At 36.3% G+C, this 22,160-nt stretch overlaps 3 protein-coding genes across 8 annotated transcripts in view; 2 read left to right on the plus strand and 1 right to left on the minus strand.

The window, feature by feature from the left end:
* The window catches only part of LOC128865214 (abhydrolase domain-containing protein 2), a 43,145-nt gene extending 36,113 nt beyond the window's left edge, over nt 1–7,032 (minus strand). The window contains exons 1-2 of one of the 4 annotated variants that reach the window (XM_054105340.1): nt 6,881–7,032; nt 5,822–6,039 (exon numbers count right to left, since the gene is read on the minus strand). In XM_054105340.1, the coding sequence (XP_053961315.1) occupies nt 5,822–5,976 (155 nt within the window). In that variant the 5' untranslated portion in view covers nt 5,977–6,039; nt 6,881–7,032. Of the gene's footprint in view, nt 1–5,821; nt 6,136–6,294 lie in introns of all 4 variants that reach the window. The other 3 variants (XM_054105338.1, XM_054105339.1, XM_054105337.1) reach the window with 3 other exon arrangements.
* A 2,331-nt stretch (nt 7,033–9,363) lies between these two features.
* On the plus strand, nt 9,364–10,411 carry LOC128863221 (TBP-related factor). Of its 2 annotated transcripts, none has more exons than XM_054102268.1 (3): nt 9,364–9,498; nt 9,565–9,653; nt 9,722–10,411. In XM_054102268.1, exons 1-3 carry the CDS (start codon nt 9,439–9,441, stop codon nt 10,239–10,241), a joined length of 669 nt encoding a protein of 222 aa, XP_053958243.1. In that variant the 5' UTR covers nt 9,364–9,438; the 3' UTR covers nt 10,242–10,411. The 2 variants fall into 2 exon arrangements, with proteins under 2 accessions (XP_053958243.1, XP_053958242.1); XM_054102267.1 differs by having other exon boundaries at nt 9,365–9,498; nt 9,562–9,653.
* Nucleotides 10,412–10,736: 325 nt separating this feature from the next.
* Nucleotides 10,737–20,560, plus strand: LOC128863048 (protein MON2 homolog). Of its 2 annotated transcripts, XM_054101946.1 has the most exons (22): nt 10,738–11,072; nt 11,563–11,694; nt 11,835–12,260; nt 12,330–12,455; nt 12,517–12,717; nt 12,778–13,012; nt 13,076–13,217; nt 13,283–13,409; nt 13,470–13,776; nt 13,848–14,149; nt 14,222–14,416; nt 14,484–14,872; nt 14,939–15,101; nt 15,163–15,588; nt 15,649–15,870; nt 15,935–16,089; nt 16,165–16,327; nt 16,383–16,667; nt 16,731–16,915; nt 16,994–17,482; nt 19,403–19,485; nt 19,559–20,560. In XM_054101946.1, the coding sequence occupies exons 1-22, from the start codon at nt 10,950–10,952 to the stop codon at nt 19,762–19,764; spliced, it is 5,082 nt and encodes a 1,693-aa protein (XP_053957921.1). In that variant the 5' UTR covers nt 10,738–10,949; the 3' UTR covers nt 19,765–20,560. The 2 variants fall into 2 exon arrangements, with proteins under 2 accessions (XP_053957920.1, XP_053957921.1); XM_054101945.1 differs by having other exon boundaries at nt 10,737–11,072; nt 12,778–13,217.
* The last annotated feature ends 1,600 nt before the right edge of the window (nt 20,561–22,160 follow it).

Below are 22,160 nucleotides of genomic sequence, written 5' to 3' on the forward strand. Positions count from 1 at the left end.
ACTTCGGAAACCAAATTGGTGAGAAGGTATTAGATCTTTTAATTCAATAATGGGTTTCAACCTGAGGAATATTAGTTTTTCAAACAACTTGGATATTTGTGATAACAGAGAAATCGGACGGTATGAAGACACGTCGTGAGGATCTTTTCCTGGTTTTGGAATCATTATAACTTCCGCAACTTTCCACAGTCCAGGAAAATATTTTAGTTTAATAGCTGTATTGAAAAGATAAGCCAATCGTTTTAGGGCTTTATTTGGCAATTGTTTTAAAACTTCTGCAGTTATAAGGTCGAAGCCTGGAGCTTTTTTATCTTTAAGTTGCTTGATTTCCTTTCAGAGCTCATTTAATGTAATTTGTGGAATTTCAGAACGGTTTTCATATGTACCACAGGAGTTTAAGTCGTAGTTACTCTTATTAGGTGTGAAAGTTTTTTTCAAATACTTCGCAAAAGCAGTGGCTTTTTCTGCATCGCTTCTAGCCCAAGTACTATTTTCATTTCTAATAGGTGGAACATGGCATATTGGTCGTTTTAAATACTTTGTACTTTTCCAGAGAGAATAGTCATCTTTTTTATCAGCTGAAAGCTCTGATAGGTAACGTTGCATTGACTCATTTTCAATAACTGCTATTTCTTTTTTTAATGCAGTTGCTGCATTGTTGAGTTTCGTTTTATCTGCAGGTGAACCCCGCCTCAATTCCGGGGTGTTTTCCCAAGCAGCTTTCTGAATTTTCTTCGTAAAAGAATCGATCTCAACCTCCAAACTTTCAGCTGTCAATATTGGTGCAGAAAAATGCATTGCGGTGCTAAGTGTTGATTTAAACGAAGCCCAGTCAGTGTATCTGTTGTACAGAGTCAGATTTGGTTCTTTTTCAACAACTGATTCACTTATGGTCAAGTATATAGGGGAATGGTCAGAATTCAGACTTAATCCCTCTTCTATTTTGACGAAGTTTTGGGATACTTTTCGGACCATGAAAAAATCAATTAAATCTGGTTTTTTGTTGATGAAATGAAAGATGAAATTAAAAAAATTACCATAAAATATTTACAGAGATTAAGTTATTACGATAACCCGCTAGCAATTGCATTACTTGATGAAACTAATGAAATTACTAGTCTTAAAAGACATCATGTATTAGACATTCCATTCAGAACCTAATAGATAAATCTAAAATTAAAATCTAACACATAAGTCTGAATATAAGTGTACATTAATCGTAGTATACATATATGTATATTATTATTGACCTCAATCGAGCTCAATAATATAAGTCAAATTGTTAAATAGTTATATAATTTGCTTATTATTTTAAAAATAGATAGATAGATAAAAACGAAAGTTAATAAAAAAAAGTAAAAAAAAAAATTTTTTTTTTTTTAAATTAAAACAAAAATAAATTTTGTTCGATATTGTATTAGTTCAATCGAAAAATGAAATATAATATTTCCATCATCTAGGTTTAGCTCATCCTTTTAATCTAGCTTTCCAAGACCTTAGTGACAGTTTCTGGTTTGATATTCGCTTTAATGGCCTGAATCGTTAATGAATTGATCGCATAATATCGATACTTCACCTCACAAAAAAAAGTCTAATGGTGTCAAAGAGTTCCAATTGACATCGACGAAACGGCTGATAACAACTAGTATTTATTTATTTACAAAAATTGGCGCGATTCAACCATGGGCTTGTCATTCTGCTGAAAAACAGATCGTCCGAGTTCAAGTCCTCACTTCCCTGCTACAGAAAACCATTTATTATGCTTCTGTAGCGCTCACCTATGACCGAAATGGCTTTTCCAGCAGAATTTTCTAACTACAATAGGACAATGATGCCCTTTATTTGTGAGATGATATGTTAAGTCTAAATGCTTTGTGGATAAACCAGCTTCGATTGAGGCATTGGAAGTCCTCCAGCGAGTCATTCAAAATTGGTGTTTAGGAAAGGCTGAATTATGGCGCCGTTGCGGAATTAAATAAATGTCATTAACGGGTTTACATAAAAATAATAAAGATTGCCCCAATATGAATTTATTTCAATTTAAAATTCCATGCTTCTAAATTGATCACCCTTTAGAAAAGAGAACTGCTGTAGGATGCAAAGTGCAACTTCAAAATATATTTTATTACTATACTGTCGATAACTTATTACACAATAAGTAAAATAATGAATCATGGAAAAAAATCGCGATAAAGATAATATTGCAAAAGTAGTGAAAAATGTGTCAGTGGGAATTATCAAACACAAAAAAAAAAATTGCAAATGAGCATTTTTTCAAATTATATGTGGTTTAAAAATAATACACCCAAAAAAATGTTGTTTTGGTAAATTTCCATACTCAGTCAGTAGAAGTGGTAGTGGTGGTGGCAGTAGTAGTAGTAGAAGCAAACACTCAAATTTGCCACATGTACTTACATATACTACCTCGTACCCAGACTAATTATTTCCTGCGTCGCAAATTCTAAACCAAAACGTCTTTTTTGTAACCCAACAACAAATTTGCTATCTACTGGAATTAAAGGGCTATAGGCTCATTGGCATTCAAACGCTTTGTCTACAACAATCAATAATATATGCCAAGCAGGTGAGTAAGGCAAGTGAACACCTGAACTATAAAAAAATTTAACACTTCCAAGCAAAATATTTATATGAATGCTTGTATGTTCACATGTACATAAGTTCTCAAGTGTATATGAAATGGTGTGAACTGAGTGTTGGGGAATTACGCAATTTTTTGTTATTAAACAAAAATGTATCTCCGTTTAGTTTAGATTAAGTGGCTCAAAATTATGCACATGATAATGAGTGTATGTATGTATATAGTATGTGTACACATACATATGAGCTAATGCATATTCAACGCAAAAAATACATTTTTGCCGGCATTCGATTGCTATGGCATGCACAACTAGGTGCACACACACACACATACCAATAAGAAGTGGTGCGAACAACAAATTTGTATTATAATGAGAACTAAGCACGAAACTAGAAATTTAGCAAAAAAAAGTGAGCTTCGATTAAATGAATTTGTTTGCTAATTTATGAAAATCTCAGACATAGCGGCGTTTGTGCCAACGACAAGTACAAACTGTAGTATAAAATGTTTCAGAGGAAAATAGAAAGTATTCCATATTCGAATGTAAAACATTGCAATGTAAGCAGTCTTTCAGATTGATAATGCCAATGAAAAACTTCAGTGGATTTTTTAGCAGATGTGCAGAGCAAACAACCTCCCACACGAGGGATTACTCAAGTTTAGAACTCATATGTTTAGTCATCGTTGGCGTAGAGCGTCTAAGTAACAAGTTTCCGGAGCAATTCGGTGATGAAATTCATCTGCGGATATGTAGGTGCATAGAAGCAGAGAAATACGTACACGCATACATACATAGCTACATGCAAATAAAATTAATTCCGCTCAGTTATTAAAATTAAAGGTTTATACTAAAAAATAATTCAGCAAAACTTAAAAATAATTTTTTTTCTTATAAACTGAAAATTACGAAAAAAATATAATTCATTGCTCATAAAAGTATTTTGCTTTGCCCTTTTAGTGATGAATAAATATGTATATTATATGTATGTGCAAGCTATCAATATTTCGCTTAGTAACCATTAATTTTGGAAATAACCTCTAAACGTCTTGGCATAGATTCTATCAACTTCCAACGAAATTCTCCAGGTATCTTAACCTACTGATCGAACAAACCAACCTTAGTCACTCTTTAATCCTCCTTTGGACCCCTTTTTTAAAGCCTTCGGCTAGGCACGCGGCTCTGGCCTTTTTTGTCCTTCTTAAAAGGTTCTATCCATAAATCGATAGAAAGTTAAATTTTAAGAAGCTGTCTGGAACCTGAAGTCGTTAGCTATAATAGAAATATATTAAATTCACGTCCAAAATCGGAAAAACCAGTTGGGCCAGACACGGGTGCCCAACCGAGGGTTAATAGTAAACTCTACAACAACAAAAACTTTGAAATGGAATTTTGTGTTCCCGCACTTTATCGTCGAGATAGGCCCAAAAACGACGTGGAAGAAACAGTAGAACACTTCCTCTGAAAAAATCTAAAAATGTTATGCTTACTTTTTTCACTAAAGATGACCGCTCTTCTAAATTCGAAACTTTTTGTTTTATAGGTGTTGGCGAATAAAAACTACTTTCCCTCAGAGTTTATTTTTATATTCCCAGCTTTTTCCGTGCCTCACAATCGTGGATATTATTATTCCAAAATATTCTGCCTTCAGGAAAAAAAAATTATAACAAAACAACGATTTTTTTTCTTAATTCTGATCAAAAAGTGTGAAATTTTGATGAAAATGTATCGAATTTTATAAATTCGCTCGAAGCTTTTTTGATATACCATATGTATGTATATGATATTTATTGTAGAATAAAAAAATTATGAAAATTAAAAAAAGTAGTCAAAATTGGTCATAATATCGTGATTTCTTATTTTGTTCGTAAGTATATGCACGTACAAACATATATTCGTCAAATTGCTTACGTTCCCTCCCGACAGTCGGATTTACGTTACCGGAACGAAAATATATATTCGGCCAAAGACTGTCACTCCAGCAGCACTTCCGTACATATATGGGGAATGTTTTGCTGCTACAACAACAATAATAATAATAATTTGCATATATATACATACATATAATTATATTCCTCTAAATATAGCAGCTAATTTTTATTTTATGTACCCAGTTTTATTTGCACTAGACGCTTCTTTTATTTTCTAACAGCCGCACACTAATTAATTCCATATTAGCATACCTGCAATAGTTGATAAATCAAAGTGGTATGCAAATTATTGATTTTGGATACTAAGAACTTCTAATAGTACAATGCTAAACAAGTAAGATATATAATTTTGATGGCGAAGTTGTGTGAAAGGATAAATACAAAAATAGTAGCGAATGCAAGAACACCCCACACACTATAATATAATATTATTAGAAACGCTGCATATACGAATACTCCCACACAGAAATATCTAAAGATGAAACGTATGTACATACATATGTACATATACACATATGAATGTTACAAGGCAGGATTTTAGAACCTTATAACGCATGAAACATATAAGGCACATACATGCCAATATATGTGAACACATAAAACTTAGCAAGATAGTGGTAGTTACCCAGTACTCGTAATCTATACGATCATTAGATTTTTCAGGAAACAGTAAAAACGAAAGCGTGTATAAACATTAATAAATCTAAGCTAAGCCAGGCTAAGCTAGGCTAATAATTTAAAATTTATTGAACTATATAATATACTCGTACATATGTGTATATATGTATGTGTACATATAAGTGTTATCACATCACAATCTTATGAAACAGCTGCAATTTCATACTAAATATTGATTTGCAATATTATATTGACAAATCCATGTGTCAATCGTTAAAAGCCTACAATCCACGCAATATTATTCATACGGATTACTTTACTATAATAAATCAAATGAATGAATCAGGGGCAGTTATAAGTTTTATTGAAAAAAAAGGTTGCTCATTAAAAGTCATTAGATGAGTTTTTATTTCGCCGATATCAATATTTATATTTTCTGCTATCTAATAACAATTTTTGCCGAAGTTTATTTTTTATTATTTATTTTTTTTTTTTTTTTTACTTTTTTTTTGATAAATAATATGCAGGATAAATATTTTTCCCCCAAATACAACTATAAGCCCACCCCATATATTCAACTTTCTAAAATAGTTAGCCGTTTTGTTCCAATTTCTTCGATAAAAATATATTTTGTTATAAACATTTTCCCAAATTAACGATAAATGTTCTACTTACGGTTCTCTAAGTACTGGCGCAATCTTGTAAATACAATCCAGGAACTGTTGATCCAAACACCAAACGCTTGGCTTTAGTGGCTGACTATTAACGTTTAGTATACGAAATAGGATGCACATTATGACCGCAATGGCGGTAAGAAATGCAGTCGACATTCTGGCTATGAATTTGATCAAATGTAGGTGATCGAATGAGAATAATGAGAAGTCGGTGAGGATCTGTATAAATTCGTTTTTTGATTTTAGGAGGTTATCAAGAAACAGATGAAATTGCAGCAACAATTTTGGCAGCATGCACGAAGGGATCGAACGAAACTTTAGTGCGAGTTAAGTAAAAAGAACAATTTTTTTTTTTTAAATAAAAGTATATTATAAAATATTTGGAATATGAAATATGTTAATAGAAGCACTTAAAAACAATCTTTTAACAAATTAAAAAATATTCGAACCGCGGATTTATCACAAGAAATTTACCCAAATTAAGGCATGCGACAAATGTGGGTGTTTGTTTCGATTATGATAGTCTCACGATTCTACTTTAAAACAATGTTGTAAGTGTAAATGAACCGACCACCGGCAGTTTAGTGCTCAAGTTTTAGTTCTTAAACTTTTCACTAATCTTGTCTTTCTGGACTGTGGAGGCTCTTTATTCTGTTTCTATGATTTTTTCACCCCTCCGCTTCAGAAAGTGTTGTTCCACTTTTTCAAATGTTATCTATTTTGTTCACTATTTAATATTGGCACTTCGTATTTTGTGTCAATGACCACCATTTTCATTATTGTTGCATTCGCTTTCGAAATTTAATTAAGCTACTAATTTCCTTTCCATATTTTCTTTGTGGTGTTGGAAACCAATTTACAATTTTTTTCTTTGAAAGACGTCTTTTCATACGAATGGAAAATTTGGAAATACAATCACTTGTCTATTCTTATTCTCTTCGTTGTGTGCCTCCTACTTATTTTATCTTCGTTAGTTTATTGGCGTTTTTGTTTTGCTTTCAGAATATTCACTTTAAATTATTAGATAAAAAATAGTCGTGGAAATGCTTGATGAACTCACAGTGAAATTTCGACCGGCCCCGCAAATTTTGACTACTTTTACTTCTAATTTCCGCACGCCCAAATATTGTTTTAAATTATTTATATATATTTATTTTTCTCGAAAATTCACTCACAACCAAACCGTTTCACAATTCTCAAATTTCTATTGCAAAACTCTAATTCAACTCGAGAATGATACACCGTGAATTTCGCTAGACAGCGGTCGATTATCAGGGTTGCAATAGAATGTTTTCCCTTACGTTGATTTAATTTTTGGCTTACGTTGGTTTGTTTAACTAGAGCAGCTGATTAGTTTTTTTTTTTTGCGATTTGGAGGCTTGAATGTAAAGGTATTTCAGTACTTGTTTTATCTCCATTCTGATTGAAAATTTGGCATTACAAAAACCAAATTACAAAATCAAAATACTTTTAACTGTACATTATACCCTAGGTTATTTGTTTGTTTGTTAACAGTAATAGAAGCCCCGCTAGTGTAGGGCATTTCACCGGTCGTCTTCGTCTAGCTCATCTAAGGTAGGCCCAGGAAACATGCTGTTTTGACGGGTTGGGTCCAGAGGGAGAGGGGTGTTTGATGAGTCAGTTTTAGAGGGCATGTGAAAAGGTGGTTAGAGTCGTGCGGGGTGCCTTCACATGCCGGACATATGTATGTTTGGTATGTCGGGGTCGATTCTGGAGTTAAATCTGCTACAGTATCCAGAACGTAATTGTGCCAGTGTTGCACGTGTCTCACGGTGAAGCTGGAGCTCTTCATCAGCAATAGGTGGTGGTTGCACTCCGATTACGGCATTCACAGGACGGGAGCTTAGGAAGGTGGTGATGTCAATTATAAACTAGTCACTTCACCTTGCTTAAATTCGACTTGGATGTGACATTAATTCCAAGATTGTAGGTTAGTGTTTAATTTAATTAATGTATTCACTTGGATACAATTTAATTGTCATATGACGGCCATCATTATTTTATACGACAGCTATAACATCCATTATCGACAAATGATTGGCCTGATGCATTTATGTCATCTTGGAGCATATTTACTAAAAAAATTTCTTACTAACTAAATAAATATCAATAATTTTACTCATGATATAAAAAGATTGTAGTTTTTCTCGGGCATCATAATTGCTAAAACAAAAATTTTGAAAAGAAAAATATGAAGGCTTTTAAAAATATAAGTTGTGCAATTTACTAACCGATAAGAATGACAATTTACTCAGTATTGGTCCAAATTACGTGCACATGTTGCTAAACAATACCAAAGTAAACTTAGGTAAACAAATTTCTAAAAGTTACCTTCCCGAAAAATAATATAGTCCACCAATTTAAATGTGAGCAACAAATTAAAGACATGGCAATCAAGATTAATATTATATTACATGTCAAGTAAATTGGTTTATTTTGTTGAAAAAAAAAAACTTAATAAAAAAACATTATTTATTAACATTTACAGCTTATTATTGAATAAAACTATCAAATTTGAATTTTATTTATTTCCTCATCCTGCACGTCAATATTCTTCAACGGATTTTCCAAATGCTTCAGAAAAACTTTGAAATTTTTTGATTGTTTAAATCAACTAAAAATTTCTGGTATTCAAATTTCCAAATATTTCGTAAAAATACTTCCATCTCGAAAAATTTCAACCTGGTAAAACTATGCTTGATGTTTGCATCTGGAGAAATGCCAAAAATTTGCTTTGTGGTAAAAAAGTAGTAAGAAACTGTCTTGTGTTTAGTGTCATAGTTTTAAAAATGATAACAATATGTTAAGGTCAAACCGTTCTCTTGATTCGTCCATGTCATATAAAAATATAGAATCTAAATACAATATAAACACTAAAACTTAGTTTCAAGTTCCACAGTTTTACGGTACCTTGATTTAGAATCTATGTATGTATGCATGTGCACGGCCTTTCCAAACGAATAGAAAATATAATAAATTGGCCTGTAGTTATAAGGGATTAACAAATACCGGATTTATATCCGGCCAAGGACTTCCAATCCAGCTGCATTCCCAATACAGGAACAGGTAGTCTTATTCGGAACTGGTTAGGTTGCTTGTAAGGTAGCATTGGATCATCCATTCTTTGGAATAAAGATGTTGCAAAAGAATTCGTCGGTACTTGCACTCAACTTTCAATTATTCATACCCGTTTAGGTGAAACTAAAATTTGTTATGCTTTTATCCGAATTTTAAACACTTTTGCGGCATAGAAGAACTACATTTTTATACAAGTACTTTTAATTTCTAATTTACGTGAATGAAATCACAAAACCAAAACATTAGAAATGAGATGGTGAGACTTAATGGTTTGCAACAGCGAAAAATGTTAAAAATGCTTCACAGCGATTCTACCTTACTATATTTTTGTCATCGTTTTAATCATACATCACCTTTCATTGTTACGACCCGTTATAAAACTATAAGGTACTTCGTAGCAAAATGTAACCCTGTACGTGAAGAAGAAGAAGAATTAACATCAGATGCTATTTCTACATTCCCTTTTGTGTTTATTTCTTATAGGCCACATGCGGAATTGTTTATATTGAGTAGAATATAATGGATTCAAATAACGATTCTGCTTTACGCAATTTGTTACAAGTTGCCATACATGATAAAGTAAGTTAAATGTAAACATGTAATCAAACAATAATAATTTTACTTTAGCTTTATATAAAATAGCAGCAAAATCCGCACAGCACTATACAGCCACAGCAACCGGCCGTCACACCGATTATTGAACCAAAGGATGTGCAACATGAAGTAAAACTGCAGTGAGTATATCGCTTTCCAATAACCGTTCATTCATGTTCACGCAACTGTAATTTCTAACATTTCATAGAAATGTCGTCGCCACAGTTTCGGTCGCTTGTGAATTAAATCTTCAGGATATAAATTTTCGCACTCGTAATTCTGAATATACCCCATCTCGCTTCCATGGCGTTGTAATGCGTATGCGAGAGCCACGCTGTACGGCGCTTATATTCCGCACCGGTAAAATTATTTGCACAGGAGCACGCAACGAAGCTGAAGCAAGTTTGGGCGCTAGAAAATTTGCGCGAATACTACAAAAACTTGGATATCCCGTGAAGTTTGCAGATTTTAAGCTGCAAAATATTGTAGCGACTGTGGATCTGAGGTTTCCTATACGCCTTGAAAACTTGAATCAAATGCATGGCCAATTCAGCTCATATGAACCCGAACTTTTTCCTGGACTAATATACCGCATGGTTAATCCACGTATGGTCCTTTTAATATTCGTAAATGGAAAAATTGTGTTCACCGGAGCCAAAGCGCGGAAGGACATAATGGATTGTTTGGATAAAATATATCCTGTCTTGTTAAGCTTCCGAAAGAATTAAGGATTGTATTATAGGAAATTATTTAATTATATTTTAATGAGTATCGTGTGTAATGTTAACCTTATTGTAATATTTATGAAAGTACTTTTATATGATGTTTATGCAAATATTTTAAATGATAAAATTGATAAAAATATTATAAATGATGATAAAGACGCTGCACAAAAGAATATATTTTTGCAAGTCGTTTTTTATGTTCATAGAAATTAAAGGTGTTCTTATAATAGGAGTATTATTTGGGCCAATAAAGGGAGTACAACAAATTACTTTTTTTTATATTGTAAAATATGCATATAGACCATTTCAAATAATTCAAATTGGATATTACAATCATGCATGTAGGCATAGGATTTATATACATACCTAAGTATATACAAATAGGAAATTCCATATAGAACTTGTTTGTTTACTTCGAGACACGGCATCCCTGCTCTTGACCATTCAATAATTTTACAGTGGCTTCACAACGTAATGTTGTCACGTCAGCTGTCAAATCAGACAAAAACAACACAACCACACAAACGATTAGAAAGAAAACTTATTTGGCAAATTTCATGAAGTTTTTTTCACCTTAAAGACTATATACAGTGTTTTGCGTCTTATATTTATAAAATAAACAATTATATTGTGATGCTGAGTGTAGAAAACAGCACAAAAAATTAATATTCGTTTTGTGAACTGTTGAGTCCTGAAAGTTAAGACGTGAAAATGTCTTTCGTGCGCACCTCGACGGGTGGTAATGAGTCGGTGCATAAATTTGTGGAGGCCCTGCGGGCTGATTTTAAAACGCTTTCTACGGAAACGAAAAAAAAGTATCCATTAATAAAAGAGGTGAGAAACATGATAATAAGAAAAAATTAGGTAAACTACACCCTTGGACACCAAATAAACATTAGGTGTTTGATGCAGTCAATATGCGGGGTTGGGTAGTGTCGCAAGTTATGCGAGAAGTTGTGTCACAACTAGGTGCGGCGTGCGTAGGGGTGACAGTAAGCTCTTATGGGTTATACATATGTATAAAGTGTAAGTGAGTCTGGGTAATTAATTCTTGTAGCGTTACCAGAATTTTTTGGGGGTTTTATGAGCCTCGGACCATTACTTATGATATTAAATAAATTGGATTAGTGGTGGTCATAATAGCAAATTATTTTATATTTATTACCAGTTTCTGAATTGCTGGTATAATAAGTCTATGCTAAATGGTTCCGTAATAACTCGAAAACTAAGCTTACGTAGGCAGCAAATAAGTTGTAAAATATAGTTTAATCTATTTTAGTAGATTTTGTATATAATTATTATTTTTCACGTTGATATTTTATAGTCATGCGAAGAGGCTATTTCAAAATTGAGTGCCGCTAGCAATAATCAACAAACTTCTGTATATTACACTGTGAACCAAATTTTGTATCCACTTGTGCAAGGATGTGAAACCAAAGACCTGAAAATTATTAAGGTGAGTCATAAGCAGTAACAGGTACAAATACGCATACTTTTCATATGAGGTTATACCACTTTACCGGCAACCACTGCCGATTATCTTATCGTCGCTTTAAACGTAATTACACTTGCCAATGTTTGTGTTATGCATTGCAGTATTGTCTGGGCATGATGCAGCGGCTTATCACCCAGCAGGTTGTTGACCAAAAAGGCGCACGCTACATAACGGATGCATTGTGGATGCTTATGGAAAATAACATCGAAGAGGTAAAGGTTTTGCAAACAGTTACACTTTTGTTGACCACCAACACCGTTGTACACGGCGAAACATTAGCCAAATCTTTGGTATTATGTTTTCGACTACATTACACCAAGAATTCAACGATTGTCAATACAGCGGGTGCCACGATTCGACAACTTGTTTCACTGGTGTTTGAACGTGTCTATTTAGAAAAGGATTCGGTGGCCACATTACAGGGCGCCACTCAAAATGCTAACAAAGAATTGGTGGATGGTGACAACAGTGGAGGGGCTAGTACCGAAATTCAAACCTTTGCTGCCGATGCATTTTTCTTGTTTCAAGTAAGTGTTTTTTTATTTATTTTTATTTTTTGCCTAAGATATGACGAAACGATGTTGTTTCCTTTTTAGGATCTCGTGCAGCTTGTGAATGCTGATCAACCGTACTGGCTCATTGGAATGACAGAAATGACGCGCACCTTTGGTTTAGAATTACTCGAGGCGGTGTTAACGAATTTCAGCGCTGTATTTCATGAGGTATGCTGACATTCACTGAAAGAAAAGTAAAAGAAAATGAGCGCATACAATTTCCTTACAGAATAATGATTTCCGTTTGTTACTAAAAGAGCGCGTTTGTGCGTTAGTCATTAAACTCTTCTCGCCGAACGTGAAGCATCGTCAAGTGCCGGCTCCTAACAATGGCAATACTGCGGTGCCCAATGACAAACCCTATTTCCCAATCAGCATGCGTTTATTGCGTTTAGTAGCCATACTAATACAGAAGTATCACACAATATTGGTAAGTGAGGGGTTTTTCATGTTAAAATAATCATAATTTAACGCTGCTCACTTTACACAGGTTACCGAATGCGAAATTTTTCTATCATTAATCATAAAATTTCTTGATCCTGATAAGCCGCACTGGCAGCGCGCCTTAGCTTTGGAAGTCATCCACAAACTTGCCACAAAACCTAATTTAATTGCATTCTTCTGCAAGTCCTATGATCTAAAAAATCATGCCACCAATATTGTACATGATATGATCTCAGCATTGGCCACATATGTGCGTTATTCATTAATAAACGCAGTTGCTTGTAAGCGAAATATTTGTCATAGGCTTTTTTATAATTGTAATATATTGATTTCTACTTGTGTAGTACAAACCGGACAGCCTCCAGCCACCAATCAAAATAATCCCACAGCTGCACATAATTCAGGCAATCAGTGTGGATTCATGTTCCGTGGCGTTTACTTATCGCTAGTAGCCACCTTTCCGCCGGGTGTGGCGAAAGCTGTCTAGTAAGTAATACGGCAATGCATTTCTCAAACACATTCTCGTCAGTTTAATTTGTTTAATTTTTCAGTTTGGAGATGCTCGACAAGCTGGAGGCACCCAACATTCCAGATAGTTATGGTGTCTCCGTAGCTTATGCGATACTCTTGGACATAACACGCTCTATTGGAGGCGTAATACAACGAACACCGGAAATGGTTAGTTATACATAAAAAAAGCTTTTGGAAAAATTACTAAATGTTTTTTATTTGCCGCAGCAACAGCCAACTCACAACTCCACGCTCATTACTGAGGAAGAGCACAAACCGCTGTGCTTGCAATTAATCAACTCTAGTTGGGCTGGACTACTTTTAGCATTCGTGCCGTTAATAGATGCTTCAATCGATGAGGCTACAACGGATAATATTTTGAAAGCTATGCAAAACTATGCTGCGCTCTGTGGCATGCTGGACTTACTGGGACCACGTGACGCTTTCATAATGTCCATATGTCGTGCCTCTTTTCCACCGCACTATGCAGCGGCAATATTTGCGAACAATGCACATATGGAAGCAGATTTGCGAGGTATTTAGCGATTTTTAAAGTTTAATGTGACAAGGGGCTAAACATAATTATATTTTAAACTTTTTTCGTAGGTCATGCGCGCAGCAACAGTCAAGATTTAAACAACCAGTTTATGAATACTTGTAACGAGAGTGAATTTCGTCAGCAAATTGTGGCCGTGGGCACGCCTTTGCCAAGCGCTTCCTTGCCGCACAGTGTAATGCAAGCGCCCGTCATGCTGACTACAAAAAATCTCCAATGTATGCGCGCTATTCTGTTTTTAGCACGCAGCAATGGCAGCATACTGGGCACCTCCTGGCATATTGTGCTGCAGACCCTGCAACATTTAGTATGGATTTTGGGCTTAAAACCCTCCACTGGCGGCAGTTTGCAAGTGAGTGTTTTCGAGGAGTACACGACTATGCGCGAAAAATGATTACCTACATATATACATTTGCAATTTTAGGCTTTTCCAAAACCTGCCGTCGAGGCAAATGTGGGCATACAGACTGCCGTCATGGCCGATTTGCCAGTATTGTCACAAATGTTAAGTCAACTCTTTGAATCTAGCCAGTATTTGGACGATGTAGCACTACATCATCTAATCGATGCATTATGTAAATTATCCCACGAAGCTATGGAGCTCGCTTATGCGAACAGGGTAATGTAATGTGTATATTAGAAATATTGGCACAATTTAATCGCTATTCATCCGTTGCCGCTGCTAGGAACCCTCCTTGTTCGCCGTCGCAAAACTACTTGAAACCGGCCTTGTGAATATGCCACGCATTGAAGTTTTATGGCGTCCACTCACCAATCACTTACTGGAGGTATGCCAGCATCGTCACATACGCATGCGTGAGTGGGGCGTGGAAGCAATTACGTATTTGGTGAAGTCTGCACTGCAGTTTAAACACACTGTACCGCTAAAGGAAAATATGGAGCTGCAAACGATGCTGCTGAGCCCACTGTCCGAGCTCTCCACTGTAATGCACGCAGATGTGCGCCAACGGCAACTTGACTGTGTGCTACAGATTCTTAACGGTGCAGGAGAAATATTGTCATTCGGTTGGCCGGCAATAATTGAGATCATTGGCGCAGTAAATGATCATCATGGGTAAGTTTACAGCTCCTAGTAGTGTTAATTTTTAAAGTAATGCATATTAATATTTCATAATTCCAGCGAGCCTTTGATACGCACCGCATTCCAGTGTCTTCAGTTGGTCATAACAGATTTTCTGACTGTAATGCCTTGGCGTTGCCTGCCGCTATGCATAAACACCGCCGCCAAATTTGGATCGCAAACGCAAGAGTTGAATATATCGCTAACTGCTATTGGTTTAATGGTTTGTTCATAAGTTAATTTATTTTATTTTACGAGTCAATAACTATCAACTCCCTTCACAGTGGAACATTTCTGATTTCTTTAATCAAAATCAAGAGAAATTGATGTCGGCGCAAGTGGATGATGGCGCTATATTACCTGATTTTCCAGGCACTGTGAAAATGCCACAATTCGACAAACTCTGGATGTGTTTGTACGCCAAATTGGGGGAACTGTGTGTCGATCTGCGGCCCGCAGTACGCAAATCAGCTGGCCAAACACTCTTCTCAACCATTTCTGCACACGGTAGTTTGCTGAATCCACCCACATGGCAGGCTCTGGTGTGGCAGGTCCTATTTTCGCTGCTGGATAATGTGCGGGCGCTCTCCAGTTCGGCTAGCAATGAGAAAGTGGACGCCAGCGGTAATATCCTCATTCACCATTCACGCAATACTGCACAAAAACAATGGGCAGAGACACAGGTTTTAACGCTCTCTGGCGTGTGTAGGGTATGCTGAATAGTTACAAATTTTATTACCGCAGGTTTTACAAATTTGTTTTTGTGTTAGGTGTTCAATACCAAGCGTGAATTGTTGCAAATGTTGGGTGATTTTGATCGCGCTTGGTCGCTGGTCTTGGAGTTCATTCAAAATGCTGCCTTGAGTAAAAATGGCGAAGTATCCTTGGCGGCGCTTAAATCATTGCAAGAAATTATGTACCATAATACAGAGAAATCGGTCCCACTTACAGATGAGGACACAACACGCGTTAAAGATGATGAGATTTGGACGGTAAGTGGGGCATAATGTCAAATATGCCTTTAGTTTAAGAGACTACAAAATTTTCCATACATAGATTGCATGGAATATTTGGCTTAATATTGGTATTGAGAGCACAAAGATCACAACGAAGAACAACGACACCCAAGAGGAATTTTATATACCCAGTCAAGCATTTTTAACAGCGTTAATACAAATTTTCCCAGCGATTTTCCAACACATACAACAAAGGTGCGCGCAACATAAAAATCGATGTCCTTTAAGGGTCTATAAATATGTCTGATATATATAAATGTAATCCCACAGATTCACTTTGGATGACTTTGAAAAATTCTGTATTGTGCTGACAAACGCAGTTTGTATACCCGTGCAAACTGATGCCGTTCCCTATATAATGTCGTCTGTGTCGGACTCACTGCTAACGCCATTACATGATGGTATACTTGATTGCATGGATCTCATCCAAAAGGTATATTTGTTTTAACTTTCACACCCAGCATAAATGAATTATTATTCGTTTGTAGGAGGCCACCAAGGACGGTTCCAATTTGAAACACATGATTCCTGTTATATTCCGTCAATTACTTGTGTTCAGTAAGTTTGCTTGCGCCCCACCTGCCTACGCCGGAGTCGAACACAAGTACGTCAAAACATCGAATCATTACACAAACAACGCTTCGGTGGAAATGGTTAGCATGAATTTCATACCCTTTGGTGAGAAGTCGATAAGCATATGCGTGAAATTGTATCAGAGTACCGCCACCGAGGAGTGTGTAATGCAGGAAAACATATTACATGAAATCATCAAGGTGAGATTCGATAGAATGTGCATTAAGTGACAAATAAATAAATATTTTCCCATTTTTACAAAGGCGCTCCGCACGCCACTCTCCATGAAGTACAAATGTCTGTCGTCCAGCACATGGAAATTGGCCATTTCGAGTTTGATTACTATACTACACACCGGTTTGAAGGTGGCACGAGCTAAAGCTAACTTTTTTACGGGCATGTGGGATGATTTGGCTGACACACTCGATAAATTTCTCTTTCCCGCAAGGTGAGTAAACGCAGCAGTAAACGAATGCCCGCCCGCCTTCCGTTAATAATTGAAGAAATATTAATTTATCATTCTTAGCGTTTGTACTATAGAAGATCGTGGCCTTGAAGAAATTGTGCTGGACGAAACAATTGATTGCCAGGTCATCGAACTGTTGCGTGACGAAGTATTGCCGCACGCACACGAAATGCCACATCAATTTATAATGCAAATTGTTGTGCTACTCAACAAAGGCTCCATACATTCCGCATCCGACTCGAATATTTGCTATGAATCTGACTGGAAATTACGTGAAATATTCGCAAAGACATGCTTCGAGACGCTGCTACAGTTCTCACTATTAGACGATACTTGCAATAATAATCGGAATAGTTTAACGGCAACGTCTGCAGCGGTAGCAGGCGTTAACGCGTCGTTGAATTCCAATGTTTTCACAAATATGTCTGGTGGAGGTGGCAAGGATTTTGCTGGCCGCTTGGCGGTGACGGCTTTGCTACATCGATTCCAAGAAGTCTTGAAGAGATTCAACGACGACGAGCGGCAGAGTGGGAAATGCCCATTACCTAGGTAAGTAAGACCCTTCGCGCATGGCTTGTATCGTATGCTACAAAATGTGCGCGAGAGTTACGCTTTGTTGTCGCACATTTGTGTTCAACTAACCGTACACTGGTTGTTGTTGTTGTTGTAGCAGTATCTTCGCCCTGTCAGTGTAGTGTAATCACCGGTCGTCTTCGTCTAGCTCATCAAACGGTAGGCCCAGGAAACTAGCTGTTTCGACGGGTTGGGTCCAGAGGGAGAGAGGCGCTAGATGAGTAGGTTTGATGGGACATGTGAAAAGGTGGTTAGTGTCGTGCGGGGTGCCTTCACATGCCGGACATATGTTTAGTATAGCGGGGTCGATTCTGGATAAGTAGGAGTTTAACTTGCTACAGTATCCAGAACGTAATTGTGGCAAGGTTACGCGAGACTCTCGGGGAAGCTGGAGCTCTTCGTCTGCAATAGGTGGTGGTTGGACTCCGATAACGGCATTCGGGGGTCGGGAGCTTAAGAAGGTGGTAAGGCTCTCCCGATGAATGTCGTTAATGGTCTGTCTGTACACTGTCTGATCCTGGAGTGGTCTGTCTGTTTTGTCCTGGATCTCGTCCACGTAATATAGTTGAGGAAGTGCCAGGGAGGTGGCTCAGGCTCAAGCAGGTGTCTGCATGGGTGTGGCCTACGGTCGATTTTTTTTTGACCGATTCCTGTTTATTATACTTTCAAAGAACTCTGTGCATGTTCATGACAAAATTCGTTAAATTGACGAAGTTATGCGTGATCGGGCGGCTGCCGTAGCCGAATGGGTTGGTGCGTGATTACCATTCGGAATTCACAGAGAGGTCGTTGGTTCGAATCTCGGTGAAAGCAAAATTAATAAAAAACCTTTTTCTAATAGCGGTCGCCCCTCGGCAGGCAATGGCAAACCTCCGAGTGTATTTCTGCCATGAAAAAGCTCCTCATAAAAATATCTGCCGTTCGGAGTCGGCTTGAAACTGTAGGTCCCTCCATTTGTGGAACAACATCAAGACGCATACCACAAATAGGAGGAGGAGCTCGGCCAAATACCTAACAGAAGTGTACGCGCCAATTATTTATTTATTTTTTTAATTAACAAAATTAAAGCTTAGGAAACTAAATTAACAAAATATACTAGGTAATTATTTAGAATTCTTACAAAGGAAGAAATTTTTTAATTGGCGCCCTGGAAAAGTCTAGATCCAAAAGGGAGGCGAGATAGTTAATGTCAGACAGCGTTCTAACAAGAGGCGCTTTGGCACTATATAATGTCCTCCTAACGCCAACATGAAAAATTTTGACACGGCGAAAGTTCCTGCAAGGAACATTAAAGTGTATTCTTTCTAGAAGAAACGGGCAGTCAATTAGTCCATTAACGAGATCGAAAATAAAAGAAACTGCCTGAAACGTACCTCTGTCCCTTAATGGACAGAGACTAATCAAACGACAGCGTGAGTCGTGTGATGGTTTGGGGTCAGAGAAATTGAGTGAATGTAGCGCTAAACGCACAAACATTTTTTTGAACCCTCTCCACTCGATTTATATGAACTGCATGATAATAATGGTAATACGCACGGGTAACTGAAACTGAATCGGCGATAAAAACTTAGAAAATCCAATCTTATTTCGTTTTCAGCAAAAAAAAAAAACGATTTTTACTGTTACTTTGGAGCAACAATATCATCAGCTGAAAGTGTACGAAGAAATGTTTTGCAGAATTTTGCAACGTCTGCCTGCTTTCTGCTTTCCTGTGTTGAAATAACGGGAGTTTTGCTCGCGACAATTCATTAGGAAAGTAACATTCTTAAAGTGGCCCAAAAGAAACATATTGTTACAGCAAATATTTTGCGTAAAGCTAAAATTTTTTACGTACTATGCAAGGTGTACGAATAAATTGTGTGACCACTGTATTTACAATGCATTTTTTTCTTACAGATTCCGCCTCTCGGAAATTTCCTTCGTACTTAAGGCCATCGCTACATTGGTGATATCGATGAAAAAGGCACCACCAACTAAAGGTATTCTATGATTGTCCTTTTTATAATGAATACACACACTAACAGTGGCCACTGTTTTCCTTTGCTTACCTAGTAAACAAACCGGCGTGGGATCAGCTAATTGGTTTATATCCCTATCTCGTCGATTGCACTACGACCACATCGCCCGAAGTGTCGCGTTCATTGCGTGAAGCGCTGCTACAATACACAGATCTGCTGCAGCCACCAAAGTGTCTAAATACCGAAACCGCAAATGCAGCGAAACTACAAAACGCAACGCAATCAAATGGCCAAGAGTAAAAATGGAATGGAAATAGATCCGACGATTAGACTCGTCAATTCAATGACGTTTATGGGACTTTTACAATGACACTTGCAGGTGTATAAATATAAAAGTTTAATATTTATTTTGAGCATAACTAAATGAATACACCAACTAAACATACAGTTATACATACATATTCGATAAATTTAAAATATTTAAATTACCTACTCTATTACATTCTATTTTGTTGGCATATGCACACGCATCCATATATTCGAGTGTTTTTCTGGCTATATATGTATGTGTATGCACATATGTGTGCATGTTCGTGCTAACCAATGTAACGCATAATGCGAAATTGCAATATTGTACCTTTAAAATAAAATGGCTAAATGCAAAGCAAATTTAAATTGCCAGCGGTGCATATACTATTTTCTATCTACATACATACATATTTATTATAGCATTTTTGGCAAGTTGTGTTTGTTCAGTTACCTTTTTGTTTTCATTGTTTAGTTTTTGTTTGTGAATTTTTAGAGCATCTAAATCTTATTTTTTTATACATATTTGTTTATTTTTAATTTGTATTATAGCATTGAAGTATAAAGCAAAAAAATTCGAAATGCAAAAGCGAGCTATTACCTATGAAATATTTACTATACAACTAATTATATTTAGAGATCTTTGTAGTGAACGTTTTTAATAAGATGAAATCGAAAAAAAACAAAACAAAAAAATATTGATAATAGCATATACACAATATCTTGTCCTATTGTACTTTCAGCCATTGATAAAATAATAAAACCAAGTATTAGATATAGAAAAACAAGAGCAAAATATGAGTGTGTCAAGCTGTCACTTTTTTGAAGGCGTTTTATAATTTCAATTAAGTTTCATTGGTAAGTACTTATTGTTGCCAACTGCTGCTTACGCAATCCAGTTTAGAACGACTGACGCAAGCACATGCAGCAATGACATCAGCGCGATGTTCAATATTTTGCGAAGACGTCATTAAGATATGGAAAGTATAAAGCGTTTAAAACAACAATAATTTCTGCTTCCCCACTGCTGCGGGCATTAAATTTGGATTGTTTACACTCAAGTGCCTAATAGCCATTAAGGGGGGAAGCTGGTCTAGAATTTTGAAAAAATCGAAAAAATTTTTTTTGTCTTAAAAGGTGCTTTAGGGTCTTAGAAATAATATACCAAATGAGGGATGCCAGCAAAAATGTCTAAATGCCCAAATTTTTCATTCGACGGCAGTGCCTCGCAGGTATGCCCCGAACGCTACTTACAACTTTAAACGCGTTTTTCTCGAAATCACTTTTTTTAAACTGGCCGAAGACATAACTCGAACAAATCTTTACCGATTCTTACGAAATTTTGACAATACATTCGAAATACCTTTCTCCGGAGACGTACGTAGGATTTTTTATTTATATTACATAGTTTTTTTTTTAATCAACAATTTTATGTCGTTCTTTATAGTGAAAATTGTAACTTTTTGTTCAAACGTGCACCATTTCGCGAAAAAACAAAATATCGAAAAAATCCTACGTACGTCTCTTTCTGTTGTTATATAGAAACTAAAAAAATTTTATTTTTTGATCCAGGACAAAAATTAAGGAGTTTACGTCTTCGGCAATGGACCCACTAGAAAAAAAGGCGCCTTAGGAGAACTGCTGGACAGCGGCCATTTTGAAATTAATTCAGACGAAAAATTTTGTATTTGTACCATGAAAGCTATATTATTAAACCTATTTCACAGATTTTCGATTGATTCCTTTGTTGAGTCAAAATAAATTCATAAAATATGCCCATTTTTTGCGCTCTAGACCAGCTTCCCCCCTTAAAGATATGTGCTAAATGTATGTGTGTATATACAAGGTGGGGCAAAATTAATGACTCTGTCGGAATATTTTTAATTTTTGACATACGACGCGTATGCCAATCATATTCGACATTTGTGAACTAGACTGCGAATGGGTCAGATGGTGAGCGCGCAGAAAACGAAGTATCTCCTGTCCTCCAACGTCACTGTTGACAGTTATGATTTCGAAATTAAAAGAGACTTCGTTTATTTAGGAACCAGCATTAACACCGATAACAATGTCAACCTAGAAGTCCAATGTAGAATCTCTCTTGCCAACAACTGCTACTTTGGACTTAGTAGGCAACTGACTAGTAAAGTCCTCTCTCGACAAACAAAACTAACTCTAAATAAGTGACTCATCAAGCACTTCCTATCGTATGGCGCAGAAGCGTGGACGATGACAACGTCCAATGAAGCGACGCTTGGGGTGTTTGATAGAAAGATTCTGCGGAATATTTTTGAATATTTGCACGTTGGCGAGGCCGTATCTCGTAAGCAAAGTTATACTCAAGACAATAAGTGCAGGTAGTGAGCTACATACAACTGCCAATGAAAACT

This window comes from Anastrepha ludens, chromosome 5 (assembly GCF_028408465.1).
Source record: "Anastrepha ludens isolate Willacy chromosome 5, idAnaLude1.1, whole genome shotgun sequence".
In the NCBI taxonomy this organism is placed as follows: domain Eukaryota; kingdom Metazoa; phylum Arthropoda; class Insecta; order Diptera; family Tephritidae; genus Anastrepha; species Anastrepha ludens.